Source organism: Artibeus jamaicensis, unplaced genomic scaffold, assembly GCF_021234435.1.
Source record: "Artibeus jamaicensis isolate MK-2021 breed Jamaican fruit bat unplaced genomic scaffold, CSHL_Jam_final contig_3124, whole genome shotgun sequence".
Taxonomy (NCBI): domain Eukaryota; kingdom Metazoa; phylum Chordata; class Mammalia; order Chiroptera; family Phyllostomidae; genus Artibeus; species Artibeus jamaicensis.
This window is the reverse complement of record NW_026521722.1, coordinates 32,922-54,525: the sequence shown is the minus strand read 5'-3', so window position 1 is coordinate 54,525 and position 21,604 is coordinate 32,922. Positions and strand designations below refer to the sequence as shown.

The window sequence follows — 21,604 nt, the reverse complement described above, 5'->3', positions numbered from 1 at the left end:
TAGCAACCGCTCCCCTCCAGATTTTCACGTTTCACTATTTTGAAGCAAATCCCCAACATTGAGTCAGTGTCATAGTGATGGACTTACTCACATAACTGCCGAAAGTAGATGATCAACCCTGGTTTATATCCAGAACCGAGAAAGGGAGCCCTTAGCAGCTCCTCTAACATGTTCGGTCTTTGCATCGTGGAGAATGGCACTTGCTGAGAAAGCTAAGGGGCGCGGAGTGTGGTTGCACTTTGGAGCCGGATGGTGATGGATTTTGTTTTCTCACTTGCCGTTTGACTCGCCTGTGTCTTGGGGCTTCTGTTCCTTATTTCTCTCTTTCTGTTCACTGAAAGTTCTGTCGTTGGGACCATGTCCTGTTTTTCTCTGTGTTAGCACAAAGAGCAAGGTTGCCCTTAGTGGCTAGTACCGCTCTGCCATCCTCCAGGGCGAAGATCAGGCCACATGTTCTCTAGCGAGCCCATCCCAGCCCCCTCCCTTATCCATTCTGGGTTTGGGGGACCCCTTCTGTGTTCTCCCAGAGGGTCCAGCTTAAACTCTGCTCTGGCATCCACCAGTGTGGTATAATTGCCGATTATCAAATTGTTCTCCCACGCTAGGCTCTGAGCAAACACAGATCTGGGAATTGTATCCCTTCTAGGAGGTGACCCGTCAATATTGGGCGAGTGAAAGGAAACTCATCTCTTTCATTGCTAATTATGGGGCCAAGTTAAGCCTTGTTCTTGGTAGTTATGCATCATTCTGTGGATTCTCCAGCCGTGGCCCTGTGGGCAGGAACTGGGGAGGGGTGGGTATTCTACTAGAGGGGCAGAAAATCTCAGAGGAGCCAAAAGGTCTGCCTTATTCATGGCCAGGACCAGCCCTTTTTTTAGGTCTTTCTCTTTAACAGGTGACCTTGCAGTTGCCCGGGAACAGTAAGTAAGGGAACTAACAATATCCATTGAGAACAGTGAATAATCTTGAGGAAGAACCCAAAGAAATGAAACTTCTGCCTTCCAAATCCTTCCAAGGGCGGAGCGCTGAGTCAGTACGTTTTGCGGCTGAGAAACGTAGTAGCATCTTTCATTATATCCGCATGGGAAGACAATGTGCCATTAAACCTTTCAGGAGGGTCTCAATCCAAACCTACGGCATTTACCCAGGCCACAAATTATGAAGTAGGAAGCTATAATCCCTGCCACCTGCGTGCCTTAAAGACACAAGGGCAAGGCCAGTTTTATGATGTAGAGTAGCATCTGCTTCTTTGCAGCTACAAGACAATAGAAAGTGTTTGTACGTATTACAGTGCTTTTCCACTCCTCACGCGTATACGTCTAACAACGCTCCGGTAGTGCTGGTGTTTTTATCCTAATGTTGTGGATCACAGAGGCGGAGCCTGGGGAGGTTCACTAATACAGCCGTGTATGTAAACATGGAGAGCCGTGCGTGGCCAATATATATATAGCAGTGTCTGGTTTTAAAAGGAATTGTCACCATTTTTTTAAAAAGATTTTATTTATATATTTTTAGAGAGAGGGGAAGGGAGGGAGAAAGAGAGGGAGTGAAACATTGACATGAGAGAGAAACATCAATCAGTTGCCTTTGTAGAACCTGCAACCCAGGCATGTGCCCCGACCAGGAATCCACCAGTCACGTTTTTCCCTTGAGGAATGATGCCCAGCCCACTGAGCCACGCCGGCCAGGGCCAGAGTCCACTTTAACTAGTACATTCCACCGCCTCTCCTTTCCCACATTTCCCAGGATCGGGAGCAGCGCAGGAGCCACGAGGCGTGTGGGGACTGCTGGGCAGGGCCGCGGAGGCTGCCTTGCGAACGCTGGAGTCCAGCTCACGCTCTGCCTGCTGCGGCGTGCGTGGCACAGCGTCTGCCTGGGGAAGGGACACCCTTTTCCAGTTCGCACAAAGACCTATTTCTCTTTCTCTCATGGCTTCGTTCTTATCTTGTTCTCAGGTCTCCCGCTTTCCATAAGAGAAGAAAGAGAAAATGACCAAGTTCCAGGTGAGTTGGGTTTTTATTTCTGTCACTTAACGTGTTATTTGACTTCTCAGGAAGTGGATACTGGTTTTCTCTTCCTTGAGAAGTATAAAGAATGACCACAGACGTTTAATACCGCTTACCTGACATGCTGTTTGTTTCATTTTTTAAAAATTTCCTTTCAGTATTTTTTCATTTTATTTCGCGAGTAATAGTGTAAAAGAGACTAGAAAGTTTATTTTATTTATTTATTTTAGACAGAGTGAAAGGAAGGGAAAAAGAGAGGGAGAGAAACTTCAATGAGTGGTTGCCTCTCACGAGCCTCTGCAACTGGGAACGTGACCTGGTCAAGGTCAAGGGTATACGAGTAGCGCTCCCCTGCTAGAACCTCCACACAAGCTCTCAAGGTCCATTTGAAGGAGAACGTAGGGTAGTCAAGCCTCTGAGACTCCAGACACATCCCAATGAGGCGCTGCACGTGGCAGTCTGCCTTTCTAAAAAAAAAAAAAAATTAATGATTAGCAGCCCGTGATATAGCAAGAGTTCCAGGGTCTTACCTGTAGGTGTGCTAACAAAAGGTAGCGATGTGAAGTACAAGGATTATTTTTCTTGCAGCCGTGGTGGTAGATGGAGTTAGCATTATGGAAGGCAAACAGAGGCAGCTCCTTAAATGTGACTGGGGTGCCTCAGAAGCCAGAACAACATCCTGTACACTTTCTCATAGCTGCCCCCTTTGTGTAAACATACTGTGTGTGTGTTTGGTGTTGTAGGAGGCGGTGACCTTCAAGGACGTGGCTGTGGTCTTCACGGAGGAGGAGCTGGGGCTGCTGGACCCGTCCCAGAGGATGCTGTACCGAGACGTGATGCTGGAGAACTTCCGGAACCTCGTCTCCCTGGGTGAGGACTGGCGCCCTCAGTGACTCAGTGTCAGCCACTTGGGTGTCTTCGTGTGCTCAGGTGCTGAGGCTCCAGGACCCCCGAAATCATCCTCAGAGCTTGGGCAGCTAAGAGTTCTAATAATCTCTGTGCAACAAAGACAAGATTTTTTTTTATAAGATTTTATTTATTTTTTAGAGTGAGAGGGGAAGGGAGGGAAGAAGAGAGGGAAAGAAACATCCTTGTGAGAGAGAAACATCTATCAGTTGCCTCTTGTTTGTACCCCACTGGTGCACTGATCTTGCAACTCAGGCATGTGCCCTGATCAGTAGCCCTTTGCTTTGCAGGACGACGCCCCCCAACCGAGCCACAGCGGTCAGAGCAGAGACAAGATGTTGCCGATGTCGCTGTTCATGTGTAGATCTGTCCCTTGAGCTGTAAAGGAGCATATTGTGGTCCTGCCGCTGTTGGTTTGTTGTGAAATTAATTTAGTTGTTCCGTTTTTTTTTTCCTCAGGGTGTCGGTAACTATTAACTTGAATTTTCAGAGGTTTTTTGTTTTAACAATATATTGGTAAATAACTTGAAACTTACAGAATATTTACCAAAGTAAAAATATAGAACACCTCTGTAGTTTTTACCCAGCTTCACCTATAAGTACATTTTACCCCTTTGCTTAATCATTTACGTTCATATTTACTCTCCATATAACTTTCATATATGTATGTAAATATATGTACATTCATAATATTCTTTTCTGAACCATTTGCAGGTAACATACACATATCATCTCCTTTTATTACCAAATACTTCAGCATGTGTGCAGAGTTTGGTAGTCTCCAAGACTAAACTCAGACCAATTGCAAGTTCAGGGGTCCCCAAGACCACCCTGAAGTGTGATAAGACTCTCAGAATTCACTGAAAGCTGTTTGTTTGTTTATTCCTGTTTTTCTATTATAGCTGTCCTAATTTCCCCCCATTCTTCTCCCTTGCCTCTCTGCTCCCCCTTTTTTTAAAGAGAAGAAGGGAGGGAGAGAAACCTCAATGTGTGGTTGCCTCTCACACGCTCCCAACTGGGGACCAGGCCCACAACTCAGCCATGTGCCCTGACTGGGAATCAAACCAGTGACCTTTTGGTTCACAGGCCAGCGGTCAATCCACTGAGCCACACCAGGCAGGGCTCACTGAAAGCTGTTATACTCGTGGTTGTAGTTTATTACATGGAACGGAAATAGGTTTATATAGTCAGCCAAGGGAAGGGGTGTCTGGGGCAGAGCCCAGGAGGGTTTCCACACCAGCTGCCAGTTGTCATCTTCCAGCGGAGTCACGGGCGGCACTAACTCTTCCCAGCGCCCGTGGCGCACTGCCCCTGAGCCTTGGTGTCCAGAGCTTTTACTGGGCGTGGTTGTGCGGACGTGGTTAGACCTCTGGTTTTCCTTAGTGTCCAGTCTGTCTGCAAAGCAAGCTGATGTCACGTGGCTCAAAGCCCCCACCATAAATCACGTTGTTAAAATCTCTGGCGTGGCCCAAGACTTCTGGGTAAAAAAGAGACTCCTACTACGTGGGGCGTTCCAGGGGCTTAGAAGTCACCTCGCGAGAGCTGCAGGCAAAGGCCAGGCCTCGTTGGGGCACGGTTAATTCTTTAATGAACACAATATTTTGTAGAAGTAAGAGTATTTTCTTACATTTCCCCAGTGCAGAAATAATGCTTTTATCCACTCTTGTCATTTACGCTGTAATTTTATCAATGGAGCCACTTCTGTTCCTTCTAGCATATTTTTCTCCCTCCAGAGTAAGACAGAGCTGGAATCTCGTCTTGCGGTCATGTCCCTTTAACCTCCTTTAATTAGGAACATTTCCGCAGCATTCCTTCATCTTCTGTGACTGACGTCTTTGAAGGGTGCTGTTACCCCGTCCCCCCTGTTTTAGTAGAACATTCCTAATATTTCCTCACATTTGACCCAGGCCATCCTTGCGGGCTGGAAGTCTGCAGTGGTAGCGGTGTGTCCATTTCAGGGCATCGCATCCAGAGACATGGCCTCTGTCCCCCGTTGGTGATGTTCATTGTGATCGCCCAGTCAGGGGGTCCCATTGCTCTACCATAACACTACTGCTGTTTTTCCTCTTGGAATCACAAGGCAGTACTTCTTTAAAAAGATTTTATTATTTTATTTATTTTTTTAGATAGAGGGGAAGGGAGAGAGAAAAACAGAGAGAAACATCGATGTCCGAGAAACATTGATCTGTTGCCTCTCACGTGCCCCCCAACTGGGGATCTGGCGCGAGCCCAGGCAAGTTCCACGACCAGGAATTGTACCAGCAACCTTTTGGCTCATGTGACGATGCCCAACCCACTGAGCCACACTAGGGAGGGCATAATGCAGCACTCTAAGACCACCCAAACTATCATCCAGTGATGATTCTTGCCTTCTCCAGTCTTTGCCATGGTCATTACAGAACGATGATTTTCAGTCTTAGAACTTCCCTCGCATTGAGCGGTCAGCACGTGACTTTCTGCAGTGAGCAAGACCCTGCCTCATTTATTTGTTGTTATTTCCAGGGGTTTGTGAAATGTTCTTTAACATGGCTTATGATTTACTGCTGTCATTATTTTGCTGCTAAAATGATCCCAAATCTAGCCTTTTGAAGCTCTTTTTTGCCCTTGTAATATACCCCAACATTTTTAAAAACACTTTCTTGACTTATACTCATCTTCTTTTGGGTTGGCCAAAAAGGCTGTTTAGTTTTTTCCATAAAATAAAAGACATATTTTTTTATTTTTACCAATAACTATTGGTTTGGATATTTTAAGTATGTCACTGACCTCACGCATGGTATAATGTTCATTGTTCTCAGTTAACATCTCGATTTGATCACTGCCAACTTCAACTGGTCGACCCAACTGGGGAGCAGTCATCCAGCGAGAAATCTCCAGCACGAAACCTCACAAACCACTTTTGACACATTTGATCAGTCCCAGCACCTTCTCCATACACTGCACAAATCTCTTTTTTGTTTGTGTTTCTACCTTCCTTGAAATAACAAAGCATAAGATACCGAAAATGTTGTGCATTTCCTTCCATCTTCAGTATTAAAATGGTTACACAAAACTTCTCCAGTTTTGAAGAGCTGTTTTTTAAATGCACTATCAGCTGTCACAATACAGTCTAACAAAACTTTTCAAATGATGTTAAAGACAACCAAGGGCTACCAGAGCCGTCTTGTGGAAAACCAAATGAACAGTGTGGCCAACCCAGGGCTTTGCTCCAGCTCTGCCTTCATCCTCTTATTAGAGGGTGGTGTTTAACGCCAAGGTCTGGGTGTTGAGTATTGTTATTGCCAGTGGGTTGTTCTCCTGTCTTGGTCTCAGGAATAGAGCTAAGAAGTGGGGTGGGGGGGTGTGCACACACACGTTCACATACATGCATAAATATATGTGCCTGGCTGGTGCAGCTCAGTGGATTGAGCGCGGGCCTGCGATTCCCAGTCAGGGCACAGGCCTGGGTTGCAGGCCAGTTCCCAGCAGGGGACACACGAGAGGCAACCACACAGTGATGTTTCTCTCCCTCTCTCCTTCCCTTCCCCTCTAAAGATAAATAAATAAAATCTTTTAAAAATAATAATAAATACATGTGAATGTATACATACGAATAGTTGTTCAGTTTTACTCAAAACAAGAGATGGTTAATTGAAATTATACTGAAATACCATTTCTGACCCATGGGATTGGCAAAAGTTTTAAAACTTTTTTTGCGAAAAGCCTTGGGAAAGAAAATACTTTCATACATTGAAAGTGGGAATACAAGACAATACAACCCCAAAAGAGGGAAATTTGATAACATCTAACAAAACTGTGTATTAACCCTTTCCTAGCAATTCAATTCTAGGAATTTTTCCTAGAGAGAACAAAATACAAAACAGCATTAATAGCGCAGTATAATTTCTGAAAGAAAGAAGAGGAAATGAGTAACTATATGTATCTCTGCTTATCTTTAATTAGAAGAAGCAAAAGGATTAATCAGAAAACCACAAAATTAAATTTTTAAGCTCATTTTTATTTTTATATATTTTTAAAGATTTTATGTATTTATTTTTAGAGGAGGGGGTGGAAAAAGAGAAACATTAGTGGGTGGTTGCCTCTCACGTGGCCCTTACTAGGAACCTGGCCCGCAACCCAGGCATGTGCCCTGACTGGGAATCAAACTGATGACCCTTTGGTTCTTAGCCCCACACTTGATCTACTGAGCCACACCAGCCAGGGCACGAAGTTAGTTTTTAATAGGGGTTGGAAGTAACAGTGTAGGAGAAATGTTGGAGGGAATCACACCTGTTGAATATATCTTTAGTTTGGACTTCTCAAAATATGTTAGTTCAACACATTACAAAAATTAGATTGCAAAGGAATGATACTCTGAAAGGAAAATGCAATAAATGCACTCAGTTGTGTTTGAAATTGATACCATAACCACATTTGAAAAGAAAGAACTTACGGGAGTAGCTAAGGAACACTGTATTTTATATAACGTTTTACCTTTAGTTTTAGGTACAGTGGTAGAGGGAGGAGAGAATGAACTGCAATCTCAATACTCTTCAGTGGGCTTATTTTTATAGTGGTATAGGGAAGAAGCAATTCTGAAACTGTTTTAGATGTATTACAGGTACCAAGACAATTCAGTGGAGAGGTAGTCTTTTTCGTCTTTTTAAAATTATTTATTTATTTATTTATTTTTAGACCAAGGGGAAGGGAAGGAGAAAGAGAGGGAGAAAAACATCAATGTGTGGTTGCCTCTTGCATGCTCCCTACTTGGGGGCACAACCCAGTAACCCACAACCCAGGCATATGCCCTGACTGGACATCAAACCGTTGACCGTTTGGTTTGCAGGCTGGCACTCAATCCACTGTGCCACACCAGCCATGGAGAGGTAGTCTTTTCAACAGGCAGAGCAGAAACTTTGGATACCTGTAATGATCTCTGTGTGTGCGTCACACCTCACAAAAAATTAACTCAAAATAGATAAGAGATCTAATGTAAATGTAAAGGTATGAAACTTGTCTATAAGGAACAGAGGAAAAATCTTCAAAGCATTCTTTGGACACCAAAAGCATGATTCAGAGAGTAAAGAAAAAGATAAATTGGACTTTCAAATTAAAAATGTTTTCTCTCCTTGCCTTTTTGCAGGGAATCAGCCCTTCAAACCAGACCTTATATGCCAGCTGGAGAGAGAAGAAAAGTGTGTGACGGTGGGGACAGAAACCCAGAGAGATGGGTGTTCAGGTAAGAACGGTCCAGCAGTAACCTAGCAGCCAAAGAGCCCCTTCAAAACATGAGTCGGAAGATACCACGTCTCTGTTTAAACTCTAATGGCTTTCCATTTCCCACATGGTAAAATCTAAAGTAGCTAGTGGCTATGAAACCTGAAGTGTCTGTCTCCTCAACCCCCTCTAGCTTTCTTTATTTTCCTACTGTTGTTTGCTCATTCATTGTCTTCCGGCTGCACTGCCTCACTGCTGCCCATCACACTGGTCGTTTATGCTTCCGCTTCCGGTTCCTTGACTTGATTTTCTCTCTGCTTTGACTGAATGCAGGGATTGGGTAGTGGATACGTGGTCTTTGCTGTCACAAATCCTCTGTTAGATAGCTGGTGGGTATAGAAGAAATCTGTTTAATTGAAGGAGTCTCCAGAATGTGTTCTGTCATCTCATGAATGTTTGTCCTAAGTCTAACTCTTTAGGTGTCCTTGATTATTCATAGGTGGGTAGCCATTATTTCTAAAAGATTAAGAATCACCAGTCAACTAGAGTAAGTACCAAACATGAGCAATGCCAGCATTATGATTGACCCTTCCCATGCAGCAATTTCAGGTGAGACATTTTTGCATTGGCGATTAAGTTCCTATTCATACGCTTAGCTCTTTATCTTCCTGTTCTGTCCTCTCCTCTTCCCCTCCCATCCTCTAACACCTATATAGTCACTTAACCTAACTACAGTTTTGAAGTAGAATTTTCGAGTTGGACAGTTGTGTGAGTCCAAACATCCTGGTGATGTTTCTTCTGCTCTGATCTCCTTTTCTGTCCCAAGTTGAATGTCACTTTCTACAGGGAAAAAGAGAAACAGCGGAGTTTCTCTGCCCCCACCCCACATAACCTTGTTTTTGTTTTTATAACATTATATATTTTCCCCTGTGGACTGAGTTAAAAGTAATTCTAAAGTGATAGCTTCATGGCATGGAGTTGGATGTTGGATCCATTGTTAACGTAGATAATTCAGAAAAGAACTCTTCTTCTCAAGTTCATAGGAAGTGTGGGCCATAAGTCACACCTTAACAAATTTAAAAGAATAAAAATTTTAAAAAATCATAAATTTCTGCTCTAAGGCCAAAATGGAATTAAACTAAAAATCAGTAAATTAAATTACTGGAAAACCCCAAACAAAACACATGGAGGTTAAATAACACATGGGTCAACGAAGACATCTCAAGAAATTAAAAACTATTTTGGGTGACATGAAAATGAAAACAACATATCAAAATTTGTGAGATACAGCAAAAACTTCATAGCATTAAATGCATAGAAAAGAGGAAAGAACTAGAATCAATCATCTCAGCATCCACCATAGGTAACTAGAAAAAGAAGAGCAAATTCAATCCAAAGTAAGCAAATGAAAAGGAGAAGAATTGGAGCTGAAATCAAAGAAATTAAAAACAGAAGTTGAGAATCAATAAAACTAAAAACTGGTTCTTGGGAAAAATGAATAAAATTGATACAAAACTTTAGCCAGGCTGACAAGAAAAAAGAGGACACAAATTACAAATATCAGAAATGAAAGAGGAAACACAACCTCCGAACCTGTGGGCTTTAAAAGGATAATAAAGGAATATTATGAACACATTCTATGGCCACAAACTTTTTAAAATCATTATTTTATAATTACAGTTGGCATACAGTATTATATTAATTCCAGGCGTACACACCCATGATTAGACATTATCTAACTTATTAAATGATCATCCTGATAAAACCTCATAGCCATGTGACACCATACAGAGTTGTTAGAATATTGATTATATTCCCTGTGCTGTACTTTACATCCCCATGAGTGTTCTGTAACCACTGATTTGTACTTATTGATCATTCACCTTTTTCACCCGTCTCCCAGCCTACTTCCCATGTGGCACTTGTCAAAATGTTCTCTGTGTCTGTGCATCTACTTTTTGTTCTTGTTCATTTGTTTTAATTTTTAGATTCAGTTGTTGATAAATATTTATTGTCATTTTATAGCTCATATTTTTTATCTTTTTTTCCTTCTAAAAGAAGACCCTTTAACATTTCATGTGATACTGCTTTGGTGGTGATGAACTTCTTTAGCTTTTTCTTCTCTAGGAAGCTCTTTATCTGCCCTTCGATTCTAAATGACAGCTTTGCTGGGTAGAGTAATGTTGGCTGTAGGTCCCTGCTTTTTGTCACTTTGAATATGTCTTGCCACTCCCTTCTGACCTGCGAAGTTTCTTTTGAGAAATCAGTCTTCTGGGAGCTCCCTTGTAGGTAACTAACTGCTTTTCTCCTGTGACTTTTAAGCTTGTTTCTTTGTCTTTAACCTTTGCTACTTTAATTATGATGTGACTTGGTGTGGGTCTCTTTGGGTTCATCTTGTTTGGGATTCTCTGCACTTTCTGAACTTGTATGTCTATTTCCTTCACCAGGTGAGAGAAATTTTCTGTCATTCTTTCTTCAAATAGATTTTCAGTTTCTTGTTCTGTCACTTCTTCTTCCAGCATCCCCATGATGCAAATATTGGTATGCTTTTAGTTGTTGTATAGGCTTCTTACACTATGTTCATTTTTTAATGGATTCTTTTTTTTTTCTTGCTGTTCTAGTTTGGGGGTGTTTTGCTTTCTTATATTCCAAGTCGCTGATTTGATTCTCAGCGTCATCTGTTCTACTGTTGACTCCCTAGAAATTATTCTTCATTTCAGTTAGTGTATCCTTCATTTGTGACTGGTTCTTTAATGTGGTTTCTATATCCTTTTTTATGCTGCTGAAGTTCTCACTAAGTTTCTTGAGCACCCTTATAACCATCGTTTTGAACTCTGCATCTGATAGTCTGCTTGGTCCACTTCATTTAGTTCTTTTTTTTTGGAGATTTCTCCTCTTCTTTGATTTTGGACCTGTTTCTTTTGACTTTGCATTTTGGCTGCTTCTCTATTTTGTCTCTGTGTATTAGGTAGAGCCGCTGTGTCTCCTGGGCTTGGTAGAGTGGCCTTATATAGCAGATGTCTTGTAGGGCCCAGTGGTGCAATCTCCCCTGTCACCTGAGCCCGGTGCTCCCGGTGCACCCCTCTGTGGGCTGTGTGCCCTGCCCCGTTGTTCTTGGCATCACTGGGAAGGACTGACCCCCAGCCCAATCAACTGCAAGGACCCACCGCAACTACAGTGAAGGAGCTGCTGAGCAGGAGTTGACGCTGCGGAGCAGGACTTGCTTTGGTGGGGCTTTGGTGCTCACTGAGTCTGCCCCTCGAGTGTGTCGCTCATGGGGGTGGTAGGGTTGTAATCTGGCTTTGTCTGAAGCTGTCCACTAGGTGCACTGGCTGTGGGGTGTCCCGGGAGGTGGCAAGTCAGCCACCACCTGTGCCCTGCCTTTGTTCTGGTACAAGCTACAGATGGCTGCTGCTTGTGTTTAGCTTGGAGGTGCCCAAAAGAGACCAAAGTTTGTACCAAGGCAGGCTGCCACTAATGCCAGGCCTAGGGCCACCCAGCAAGAGGTAAGGGGTAAGCTGAGGCCAGATACTGAGAGATTTTGGGAAAGTCTGAAGCATGAGGCAAGAGAGGCCAGTGGTATGGAAAAGCCACTGGATATGGCTCAGGTGGGCCTCCAAGTTAAGTGGGATGGGGTCTCAGGGAATCACCAGGGCAGGGGAAACAGTGTGACCCAGGTCGATGGAGACCCAGATATTGGTTCTGTGCGTGGGGCGGGGTAGGTCTCAGAAAAAGAACAGTGGCCTCTTCCATCACTCACCTGATGCCATACAATTCAGTTCCTCCCCATATGTCCCTTGTTCCTTTTAAACTGCTACCCCAGTGCTGGAGTTAAGTGGTAGTGAGTCTAGGTAATAAGTCCATGCACAGGCCCTTTTAGAGGAATTGCCTGGTACTCCAGAAGCCCTCTGTCTCCTTCAGCTTCAATCCCTGGTGGTTTTTAGAGCCAGAGGTTATGGGGACTTGTCCTCCTGGCACTGGGACCCCCGACTCCTCAGGGAGTACCCCCCGCATCTGAAATATCCCTCCCAATTTTAAACTTCCACATGTCGGTGTGAGACCACCCCTTTTGTATCTCTGCCTTTCCTACTAGTTTTGATGTGGCTTCTTCTTTGAATCCCTAGTTGTAGAACTTCCTTTCAACTAGATTTCAGGCAGTTCTGAGTGATGGTTGTTCTGTAGTTTAGTTGTATTTTTGAAGTGATTCCTGGGTGCTTCGAGTACCATGTTTACGTGTGCCGCCATCTTGACCGGTGGTCTTATGACCATAAATTTAATAACCTAGGTGAAATGGACCAGTTCCTCAAAAGACACAATTCTCTAAAACATACACAAGAAAAAATAGACAATACAAATAGGCCTGTGTCTATTAAAGCAATTGAATGAATAATTAATAACCTTCCAAAACAAATTTAGAATTTATTCAGTCATTACACAAAAAAGGTAGAAACAGACCAAAAGTCAATAAAGGTCAAATATATTCTGTTAAAAGAAAGATAAGCCTCAGGTGTGTTTAATAGAGTAGCCCTTGAGACAGTAGTTTAAGTATTTGTAATCAAAACATTGTTACTGTATCTTCTGTCCAGAAAATGCCTTAATTTTTCTTACTGTCAAGCACTTTTCAACGGTGTGCCATAAGAATTTTTAAAACATGCAATACCTAAGTATTTAGTCATGGGCACTGACCTCTTTTTTCTTAGATTGTCAAATACAAAAATGACAACAGCTGGCACAACAATAGCCATCCAGTGTGAATTTCAAAATTATACCTATATTTTTGACAGATCTGCAAAAATATATTTTTTGGTGTGCCTCAGAATTTCAGTAATTAGTTTATGTGTGCCATGAGATGAAATAGTTGAAAATCACTGATCTAAAAGCATGTTAACGAAGCAGGGTAATATAAGCCTGGGTTGCCTGAGTTGATGTTCTGTTATTTCTAGTTCCTTTGCTTTAAAAAATTTTTTTCAATTACAGTTTACATTCAATATTCTGAGTTGATATTCTTGAGTATTGTTTATTAAAGAAGAGCCCTGGCTGGTGTGGCCCAGTGGATTGAGCGCGGGCCTGTGAACTAAAGGATCTCACTTCAATTCCCAGTCAGGGCACATGTCTGAGTTGCAGGCCAGTTCCCAGCAAGGACACACAAGAGGCAACCACACACTGATATTTCTCTTCCTCCTTCCCTTCCCTTCTAAAGATAAATAAATAAAATCTTTAAAAAAAAAGAGGCTGTGTAGGGATCGGGGGTGTGTTTCTCTCCCACTCTTTCTCCTTCTCCTCCCCTCTCTCTAAAAAATAAATAAATAAAATATTTTAAAAAATAATAATGAGAACTTTTAAAAAAAGAGGAAGAAGAAAAGGAAGGAAAAATATAAACAGATTTTTCTCGTAATTGATTATGGCAAAGTATTAAATTTAAAGATTTGGTATTTACGATAAAGACGACATCTTCATTATTGAGTGATTTAATATAAGATGCTGGAATGGTTGATTTTCTCAAACTGTAAGGAAGGATTACTAGGAAGATAAAGTAAATTCTCCTTCTAGCAAGGTCTTTCAGTGCTTTTTTGCAGTGCATATTTTCCCCATCAAATAAAGTCTATTTATACATTTGATTGCACACAATTTCTCATCAGTACTCTACTGTTGATATGAAAATACAACTTAAATGTTGGGCTGTGGAAATGACAAGGTGCTTTATTATGCACTGTTGATTAAAGGAAATGAAAGGCAATGCTGTTAACTGTGTGATCTTTTCCACAAGAGGCTGAACCTAAGTGAAATCACATTTTCCCCCTCTCCGCCTTTAACCTTAAAACCATTGGTCAGAAAGAAACTTGAATCTCTTTTATGTATTTGAGAGATTCTAATATCGTAAATTTTGTACAAATGTGTATTGAAAAAGTTGCTTTGTGAATTGACTGGCAAGCTGCTTTCAGATTCTCAAGCTACCACGTCAGTTCCAAAGAAACACGACCTCTTAAACTGTCTTCGTGGATGAATATTGAATGTTTTTGATGGTCCCAAAGCAAAGCTATAAGCCTTATGGTTAATTCTAGCATAAAGCCCAGGCTTCTTACATATAAGCTGTTTACTTTATCTGGCATGCGTCCTGTAATATACCTTCTTTCACCTTTAGATGATAAAATATTAATATAATAATTGAAGATTCACCTTTAAGAAGCCAGGCAAATCATAGCATTTTTTAAAGTACTGAGATCTTAAGGAGAAGCCATAAGAGCTACCCTGCAGTCAACGCAGGGTAGTGTCAGACTGTGACGTCACTCAGTCATCAGTGTGGCCTTTTCCTTTTTTTAACTTGGAGATAGAGTGGAGCTACGGGTGAGATTTTGAGTGACAAGAAATACATCAACCTAAAGGTTATTTAAAAAATAAAAAAACATTCAGCCCGGGCTGATGTGACTCTGTGGACTGAGCACTGACCTGTGAATCAGAGGGTCACCGGTTTGATTCCCAGTCAGGGCACATGCCTTGGTTGCAGGCCAGGTCACCAGTAGGGAGCACACGAGAGGCAACCACACGTGTTTCTCTCCCTCTCTTTCTCCCTCCCTTTCCCTCGCTAAAGATAAATAAATAAATAAATAAATAATCTTTAAACAAATTAAAGAGATTCAGTCTGCAGGAGATTCCTTTGACCTTTGCTTTTCTCTTCAGCACGTGATAGAGACCCTGAGCATTGCCATACTTCACCTACGGCCTTTCAGTTTTGCAGCAAAACTTCCATCACTGTCTCTTTTCCCATGCAAAAACAAGTTACATATACATGCCCGTTTAGTTCAGTGAGAATGACTCTTACTGTGGACTATGCTTATTGCACAACTACTATTTGCTAGGAGTGTTGTAGGCAGTGAGGGTAATTCAGTGCACAAAACAAAGTGTCCTTGTGCAAAATACCTTCCAGTGTCGAGAGACAGGCACAAACAGATAAGGAAGAATGATTATGTTTGAAGATAATATGTTATGAAATATATAATTCATACTGCTTTCTTCTCTGGGTGCTGTAGAAAATTAACGCACTGCCAAGTGTTAGGAAAGCACATGCTGCTCTTTAACCCGGTTGAACCAGTTGTCCTCAGTTGAATTGCTCATTGAATCATGAAGCTCTGCTGTTTTCTTATAATCTGAGCTTTAATGACTAAGTGAAAGGCCATTTCCACCCACATGTGCCTGTCTTCAACTCTTTTAGTGACTCAGATCCCCTAAACATGAAACTAAGTTTCCAGTAAGATGATGCAAGCCAATGTCAATGTTCATTGAGTTTTGTTTGATAAGTTGCCTCAAAGGACACCTACAAGGGCCATGAAATTTGGTTCTGCTTACCTACCTCAGCCTCCATTTTTTTCCTGATGTCTTTGGAATTGAATTCAGTCTCAGTTTTTCACATTCTGATCTCCCTGTGGCCCTTGGGAGTTATTACTTATCTTGTAAAAGGAGTGGAAGATGAAAAGGCATATAGTGACTTAGAAGAACTTAATAATTACCATGAAGATAAATAGCTCATTAGACATAGGCGCCATATGGTGCCTCAGGCGTTGATTAAAGGTCTGTGTTCATCATCATCTGCACAGAATTTAACACACGATCTCCTTACAAATCGAAAAAATGAAAACATTACCATGCCCATGTGCCAGAGAAAAAAGAAAAAGTTGTTATTGGGACAAAAAGCATTTGTCTACTTGAAACAGTATTCTTTCTAATTTGAGACTATCCCCATCTGTTTTCTCGTTGGCATCTCCAGACGAGCCATGAACATGCATGTGGTTTTACTCAGCCTTTGAACAGGGCTACTACGTTCAGTGTCTGGCTTGTGTTGCCAAGCCCTGATTTTGAAGCATGCAGATTGCCCCAATTATATGAGTTCTATTACTACTTACATTCCTGATGTAGGCAAAGAAGAGCTATTTTCTAAGTATTCTTACTGGTAGTTGCATGAATATTCCTCTAGTTCATTGAAGTCTCATGTCCTAACCAAAGTGGAAAATCTTGAAATCTCTGAACTAAAGCATTCACTGTGTACATGTCTGAATTCTCTGTATCCTTATAGGAACCGAGAACCAACATAATATGGAGACTATTCAAGAAGTGGGACTAAGCTACCTTTCTCCCAAAGAGCTGACATCTTGGCAGACCTGGCAACAAAGTGCAGGGGGGCTAAACAGGTGTCAAGATTCCATGAAAAATTTTCAAGGAAATATTTCTAAGTTGCAACAACAAGGGGATTCCCCCTGCCAGGTTTCAGCAGGAATACCAATGCAGATTTCTGAAGATGGGAGCTATATATTGACTCATATAGGTAATGGTTCTGATTACATAAAAAATCAAGAATTTTCATCTTGGAGAGCCCAGCATTCTTGGAGGAAAATGTGTCTGCTAGAGTCACGTAATTATCAGTGTAGATGTCAACAAAATTCCATAAAAAATGATTTCTCTAAGTGTGACGCCAGCGGGCTCCCACATCACAATGATAATCTGAGAGTACACACAACAGAAAAAAACTACAGCTGTCATGACTGTGGAGAAGACATCATGAAGGTTTCACTGCATAATCAAGACATAACTCAAACAGGGCAAAAGTCTTGTCCATGTAATGAGTACAGAAAAGCCATCAGTGATGACTTCAGCTCTAAAGTTCGTCAGCAGTTAGACTCAGAAGGGGGGCCCTGTACATACAGTCCATGTGGAAAGGACTGTAGTTATCATTCAGTTCTTCACAAACATCAGCGTGTGCATAGAGGAGATGACTGTGTTCTCGAGAGTTCACATCTGCAATCCCATCAGGGAGAACATACAGAGGAGACGCCATGTAAATGTGAAAATGGTGAGAACTTGAGTCAGTGCTCATCTCATAACATGTATGAAGTTATTCACACAGGAGAGACATTCTATAGTTATGAGAAAGCCTTCAGTCATACCTTAGACCTCAATAATATTTTTAGGGTCAGTACTTGGGAGGAACCCCACAAATACAAGGAGAATGGAAATGTCTTTAATCAGAGTTCTCATCTGCAAGTTCATCGGAAAATCCACACTGAGGAGAAACTATACACAGATGTGGGATGTGAGAAGGGTTTTGTCTGTAGCTCAAATCTTAACATTCAGCCGAGAGTTCACATGGAAGAGATTCCCTGTAATTCTGAGGACTGTAGCAATGGCTTCAGTCTGCCCACACATTTTCAGAATCATCAGAGAGTCCACTCTAGGGAACAACCACATAAACATTCATGTGGTAACAGTTTCAGCCAAAACCCATATCTTCAAGGCCATCAGAAAATTCACATCAGAGAGAAACCCTATAAAGAATGTGGAAATGGCTTCAATTGGAGCTCAAAACTTAAAGATCATCAGACAGTCCACACCGCAGAGAAGCCATACAAATGCAATGCTTGCGGTAAAGGCTTCAGTCACAGATCAGTTTTTAATGTCCATCAGAGAGTCCACACAGGAGAAAAACCTTATAAATGTGAGAAATGTGATAAGGGATTCAGTCGGAGTTCATACCTCCAAGCCCATCAGAGAGTCCACACTGGAGAAAAACCATACAAGTGCGAAGCATGTGGGAGGGGCTTTAGTCGCAATTCATACCTTCAAGGCCATCAGAAAGTTCACACTGGAGAGAAACCATACAAGTGTGAGGAGTGTGGGAAAGGCTTCAGTCGGAGTTCACACCTTCAAGGCCATCAGAGAGTTCACACTGGAGAAAAACCCTACACATGTGAGGAGTGTGGAAAGGGATTCAGCTGGAGCTTCAATCTTCAGATTCATCAGAGGGTTCACACAGGAGAGAAACCCTATAAATGTGGAGAATGTGATAAGGGCTTCAGTAAGGCCTCAACCCTTTTGGCCCATCAGAGAGTTCACACAGGAGAGAAGCCATACCAATGTGATGAGTGTGGGAAGAGCTTCAGTCAGAGATCATACCTTCAAAGCCATCAGAGTGTCCACACTGGGGAGAGACCATACATATGTGAGGTGTGTGGGAAGGGCTTCAGTCAGAGAGCATATCTTCAAGGTCATCAGAGAGTCCACACCAGAGTGAAACCCTATAAATGTGAAATGTGTGGGAAGGGCTTTAGTCAGAGGTCACGCCTTGAAGCACATCGGAGGGTCCACACAGGAGGGAAACCATACAAATGTGAGGTGTGCACGAAGCGCTTCAGTGAGAGTTCACGCCTTCAGGCACATCAGAGGGTCCATGCAGAAGGGAGGCCGTATAAATGTGAACAGTGTGGCAAGGGTTTCAGTGGCTTTTCAAGTCTTCAAGCTCATCACAGAGTCCACACTGGGGAAAAACCATATAAATGTGAATTGTGTGGAAAAGGCTTCAGTCAGAGATCAAATCTTCAGGCTCATCAGAGAGTCCACACAGGAGAGAAACCATATAAGTGCGATGCATGTGGTAAGGGTTTCCGTTGGAGCTCAGGTCTTCTAATTCATCAAAGAGTCCATAGTGATAAATTCTATAAAAGTGAAGAGTATGGTAAAGATTATCCTTCATCAGAGAATCCATATGGAAATGAAGCGCTGTAAAATGTTTTTTTTTTATTTTGTTTTGACGTCTTCAAATGGGTGCTGAGTCTTTCCATTTACTAGATTTCTTATAGAAAAAGAATTTTTTAATGAAAATGTGATGTGTCAATCCAACTTCAACATTCACAGTAGTCAGGAGACCGCACAACAGCCATCAGATGAGAGATTCCATAAGGGATTTTGTCAGAAATGTAGCATCAGTCATTGCACATGCCTGAACTAGTGGCACTGGGGCTTATAAAGATAAGAGTATGGTTGGGAATTTAACAAGAGAACAATGATGAGCATGCTTAAGTCTGTATCCACTCGAATGAGAACTTAAGGGGAGGAGCTTCATTCATTGCTAAGCACATAAAGCCATGACATTGCCCAACTTCGTGGAAGTGCTCTGTACTTTTTCCTAAATGACAACATGTGTATTGAAATTTTTGTTAAGCTCATTCACCTCCCAAGAAAACTTGTATTTGGAGGACTGCAAATAACCTTCATATAATCACTTCAGGTAGGTAAATACTGTTTGAAATTTGGGACAGCAAGGAAATTTGCAGTCTGAAATGGCATGAATTTGGTTGTAACCCTGTTGGGATTGATTTCTGTCCTATATGCCATCTTAAGCTGCGATGAGCTGGATTTCTTACCATCTGGTCTCTTTCTGTACATTGTTGTTTGACTTTAGCTGTGTGTGTCTATGGCTATGTGTACATATGTGCACTTCAAAGACAGTGCAGACTGGTAATGCTTTTGGTTAACTTTGCAGAGATGGAACCCTGCATTTTATATAACTGAATTTTTACTCCTCCCTGTGGGTTAAGGCAGAGTTTTATTGTAATATTTGGACAGTGTCAGAAATGGTCACTAATGAAAAGTACTTTCTTAATAAATGTCAAAATTATAATACTTGCTTTTAGTCTCCATCTTTCCATCAAAACCCTCTGGTCTGACTGATTTCTAAGAATTACAGCTTTTATCCAATTCAAAGCTCTTCAGGCAGGATTGTGATGAGTTTGGAGGACATTCATTTTGTCGGGTTTTCCATCCCCATACTTCTGCTCACACAAAGAAAAGAAAAATACTGAATCTTTAAAACATTTTTATAAGCACATTGATGGTGAAGATAAAGATAATTGCCTTTTACTTGGTGGTCTCAGTGTCCAAGAATGATGTATTTTGTTGGTGGGAGTGGAACGTATGAGCTGTTAGAGAAGAGTCAGTCATACAATATATGTCAGAGTGTCAAATAGACATACCCATCTGCAAATAATAAAATAATTTGATAAAGTAGTGAGAAAAGATGTGTACAATGAGGTAACTTTTTTTTTAAAGATTTTATTTATTTATCTTTAGAGGGGAAGGGAAGGAGAGAGGGAGAGAAACATCAATGTATGGTTGCCTCTCTTTTGTCCCCTGCTGGGAACTGGCCTGCAACCCAGGCATGTGCCTGACTGGGAATCAAACCACAGTTGTTAGGTTCACATTGCCCACGCTCAATCCACTGAGCTACACCAGCCAGGGCTATGAGGTAACTTTTTAAAAACTAAATATATTGGAGTTTGGAAAAACTTCTTTGTGTTCCTATAATTTGAAATTCCAGGAAGTATAGCATAGATCTAAAATGACAGAAAAGGATTATACATACTGTTTAGTGAAAATGTGGATTGGATCTCATCCAGTTAATTTAAGTCTGTACACATGTATAGGTGTGGGTTAAAGTAGGTTATAGTTCTGAGTAAACAAAACAGTTTATTCTTGTATTATTTATTCCATGTGTTATTTTCCATACAAAAAACTGGAAACCCACTTTTGCCCACCCCTGTATGTTCAAACACATGCTTAACAGATAATGTTTGTACATTGTGTAGATTACTGAAAACGTAGGTTACTCACCATAGTGTATACAGTGGTTTTCTCTGGCAAACAAAATATTGGCTTATTTTTTTCTTTTTTGTAGTTCATTTAAAAGTTGGTGCCCTGACTGGTGTAGCTCAGTGGGTTGAGCATAGGCTGCAAACCAAAGGGTCGCTGGTTCAATTCCGAGTCAGGGCACATGCCTGGGTTGCAGGCCAGGTCCCCAGTGAGGGCCATGTGAAAGGCAACCACACACCAATGTTTCTGTCGCTCTCTTTCTCCCTTCCCTTCTTTCTAAAAATAAATAAATAAAACCTTTTAAAAAAATTGTCAAACACTGACCAATTTTAACAAAGTAATAAACACAGATAGTAACCCTTATAATTAAGAATTCATATTGTGCCTGGCTGCTGTAGCTCAGTGAATTGAGCACAGGCCTCTGAAGCAAAGGGTCGCCGGTTCGATGCCCAGTCAGGGCACATGCCTGGGTTGCAGGCCAGGTCCCCAGTAGGGCAAACATGAGAGGCAACCACACATTGATGTTTCTCTCCCACTCTTTCTCCTTCCCCTCTCTCTAAATATAAATAAAATATATTTTTTAAAAGAACTCATATTGTGATTTTTCTGTTTCATCGGATAGCAACAATTGTCCAGATTAGGCCCAGATGTAATGTTCCTCTTTTGAGTGGCCAAATGAGGAAGTACAGCTTTATAATTATGCATTGGGAAACAGTTTGGCTTCAGAGTAACAGATAAACATCAAAAATTTGTGTTACACGTGTCAGCTCAGAAGAACTGGCCTGCGAACACTTAGATATTATGTTTGATTAGTCATTCATGTAAGGATAAAGAAATTGCATGATGACTTTATTTTTCCAGCAAACCATATTTCATAGGTATGTAAATGTCAAGTTTATTTGTAATAGGCAATTTGAACAGAATAGTGATAACATAGAATTTACGTTAACAGGTCCTGATTATCCAAAACACCAGAGTCACCTGGCAGGAAGCACTTCCATGCAGCACACTCTGGAAATTAGTCGAGGCAATTTTTAGTTAGTTAAAAAGCCAAGTGAGAGGCAACAAGCATTTATTTGAGA

The 21,604-nt window shown here is 41.6% G+C and overlaps 2 protein-coding genes across 2 annotated transcripts in view; both read left to right on the top strand.

Annotated features, from left to right (window-relative positions):
• Positions 1-21,604, top strand: part of ZNF235 (zinc finger protein 235) — a 44,677-nt gene that overhangs the window by 1,601 nt on the left and 21,472 nt on the right. Inside the window, exon 2 of the mRNA XM_053663001.1 lies at positions 1,956-2,003. Coding sequence (XP_053518976.1) covers positions 1,989-2,003 — 15 coding nt within the window. The 5' untranslated portion in view covers positions 1,956-1,988. The remainder of the gene's footprint in view (positions 1-1,955; positions 2,004-21,604) is intronic.
• ZNF112 (zinc finger protein 112) lies at positions 1,954-20,020 on the top strand. The gene is made up of 4 exons (XM_053662996.1): positions 1,954-2,003; positions 2,750-2,876; positions 8,035-8,130; positions 16,177-20,020. The coding sequence occupies exons 1-4, from the start codon at positions 1,989-1,991 to the stop codon at positions 18,657-18,659; spliced, it is 2,721 nt and encodes a 906-aa protein (XP_053518971.1). The 5' UTR covers positions 1,954-1,988; the 3' UTR covers positions 18,660-20,020.

Excerpts from the sequence above, each read along its gene's own strand:
- ZNF112 (XM_053662996.1), top strand. Across the intron at positions 2,877-8,034 it reads CCGGAACCTCGTCTCCCTGG|GGAATCAGCCCTTCAAACCA; the intron begins GTGAGGACTGGC and ends GCCTTTTTGCAG. Across the intron at positions 8,131-16,176 it reads CCAGAGAGATGGGTGTTCAG|GAACCGAGAACCAACATAAT; the intron begins GTAAGAACGGTC and ends GTATCCTTATAG.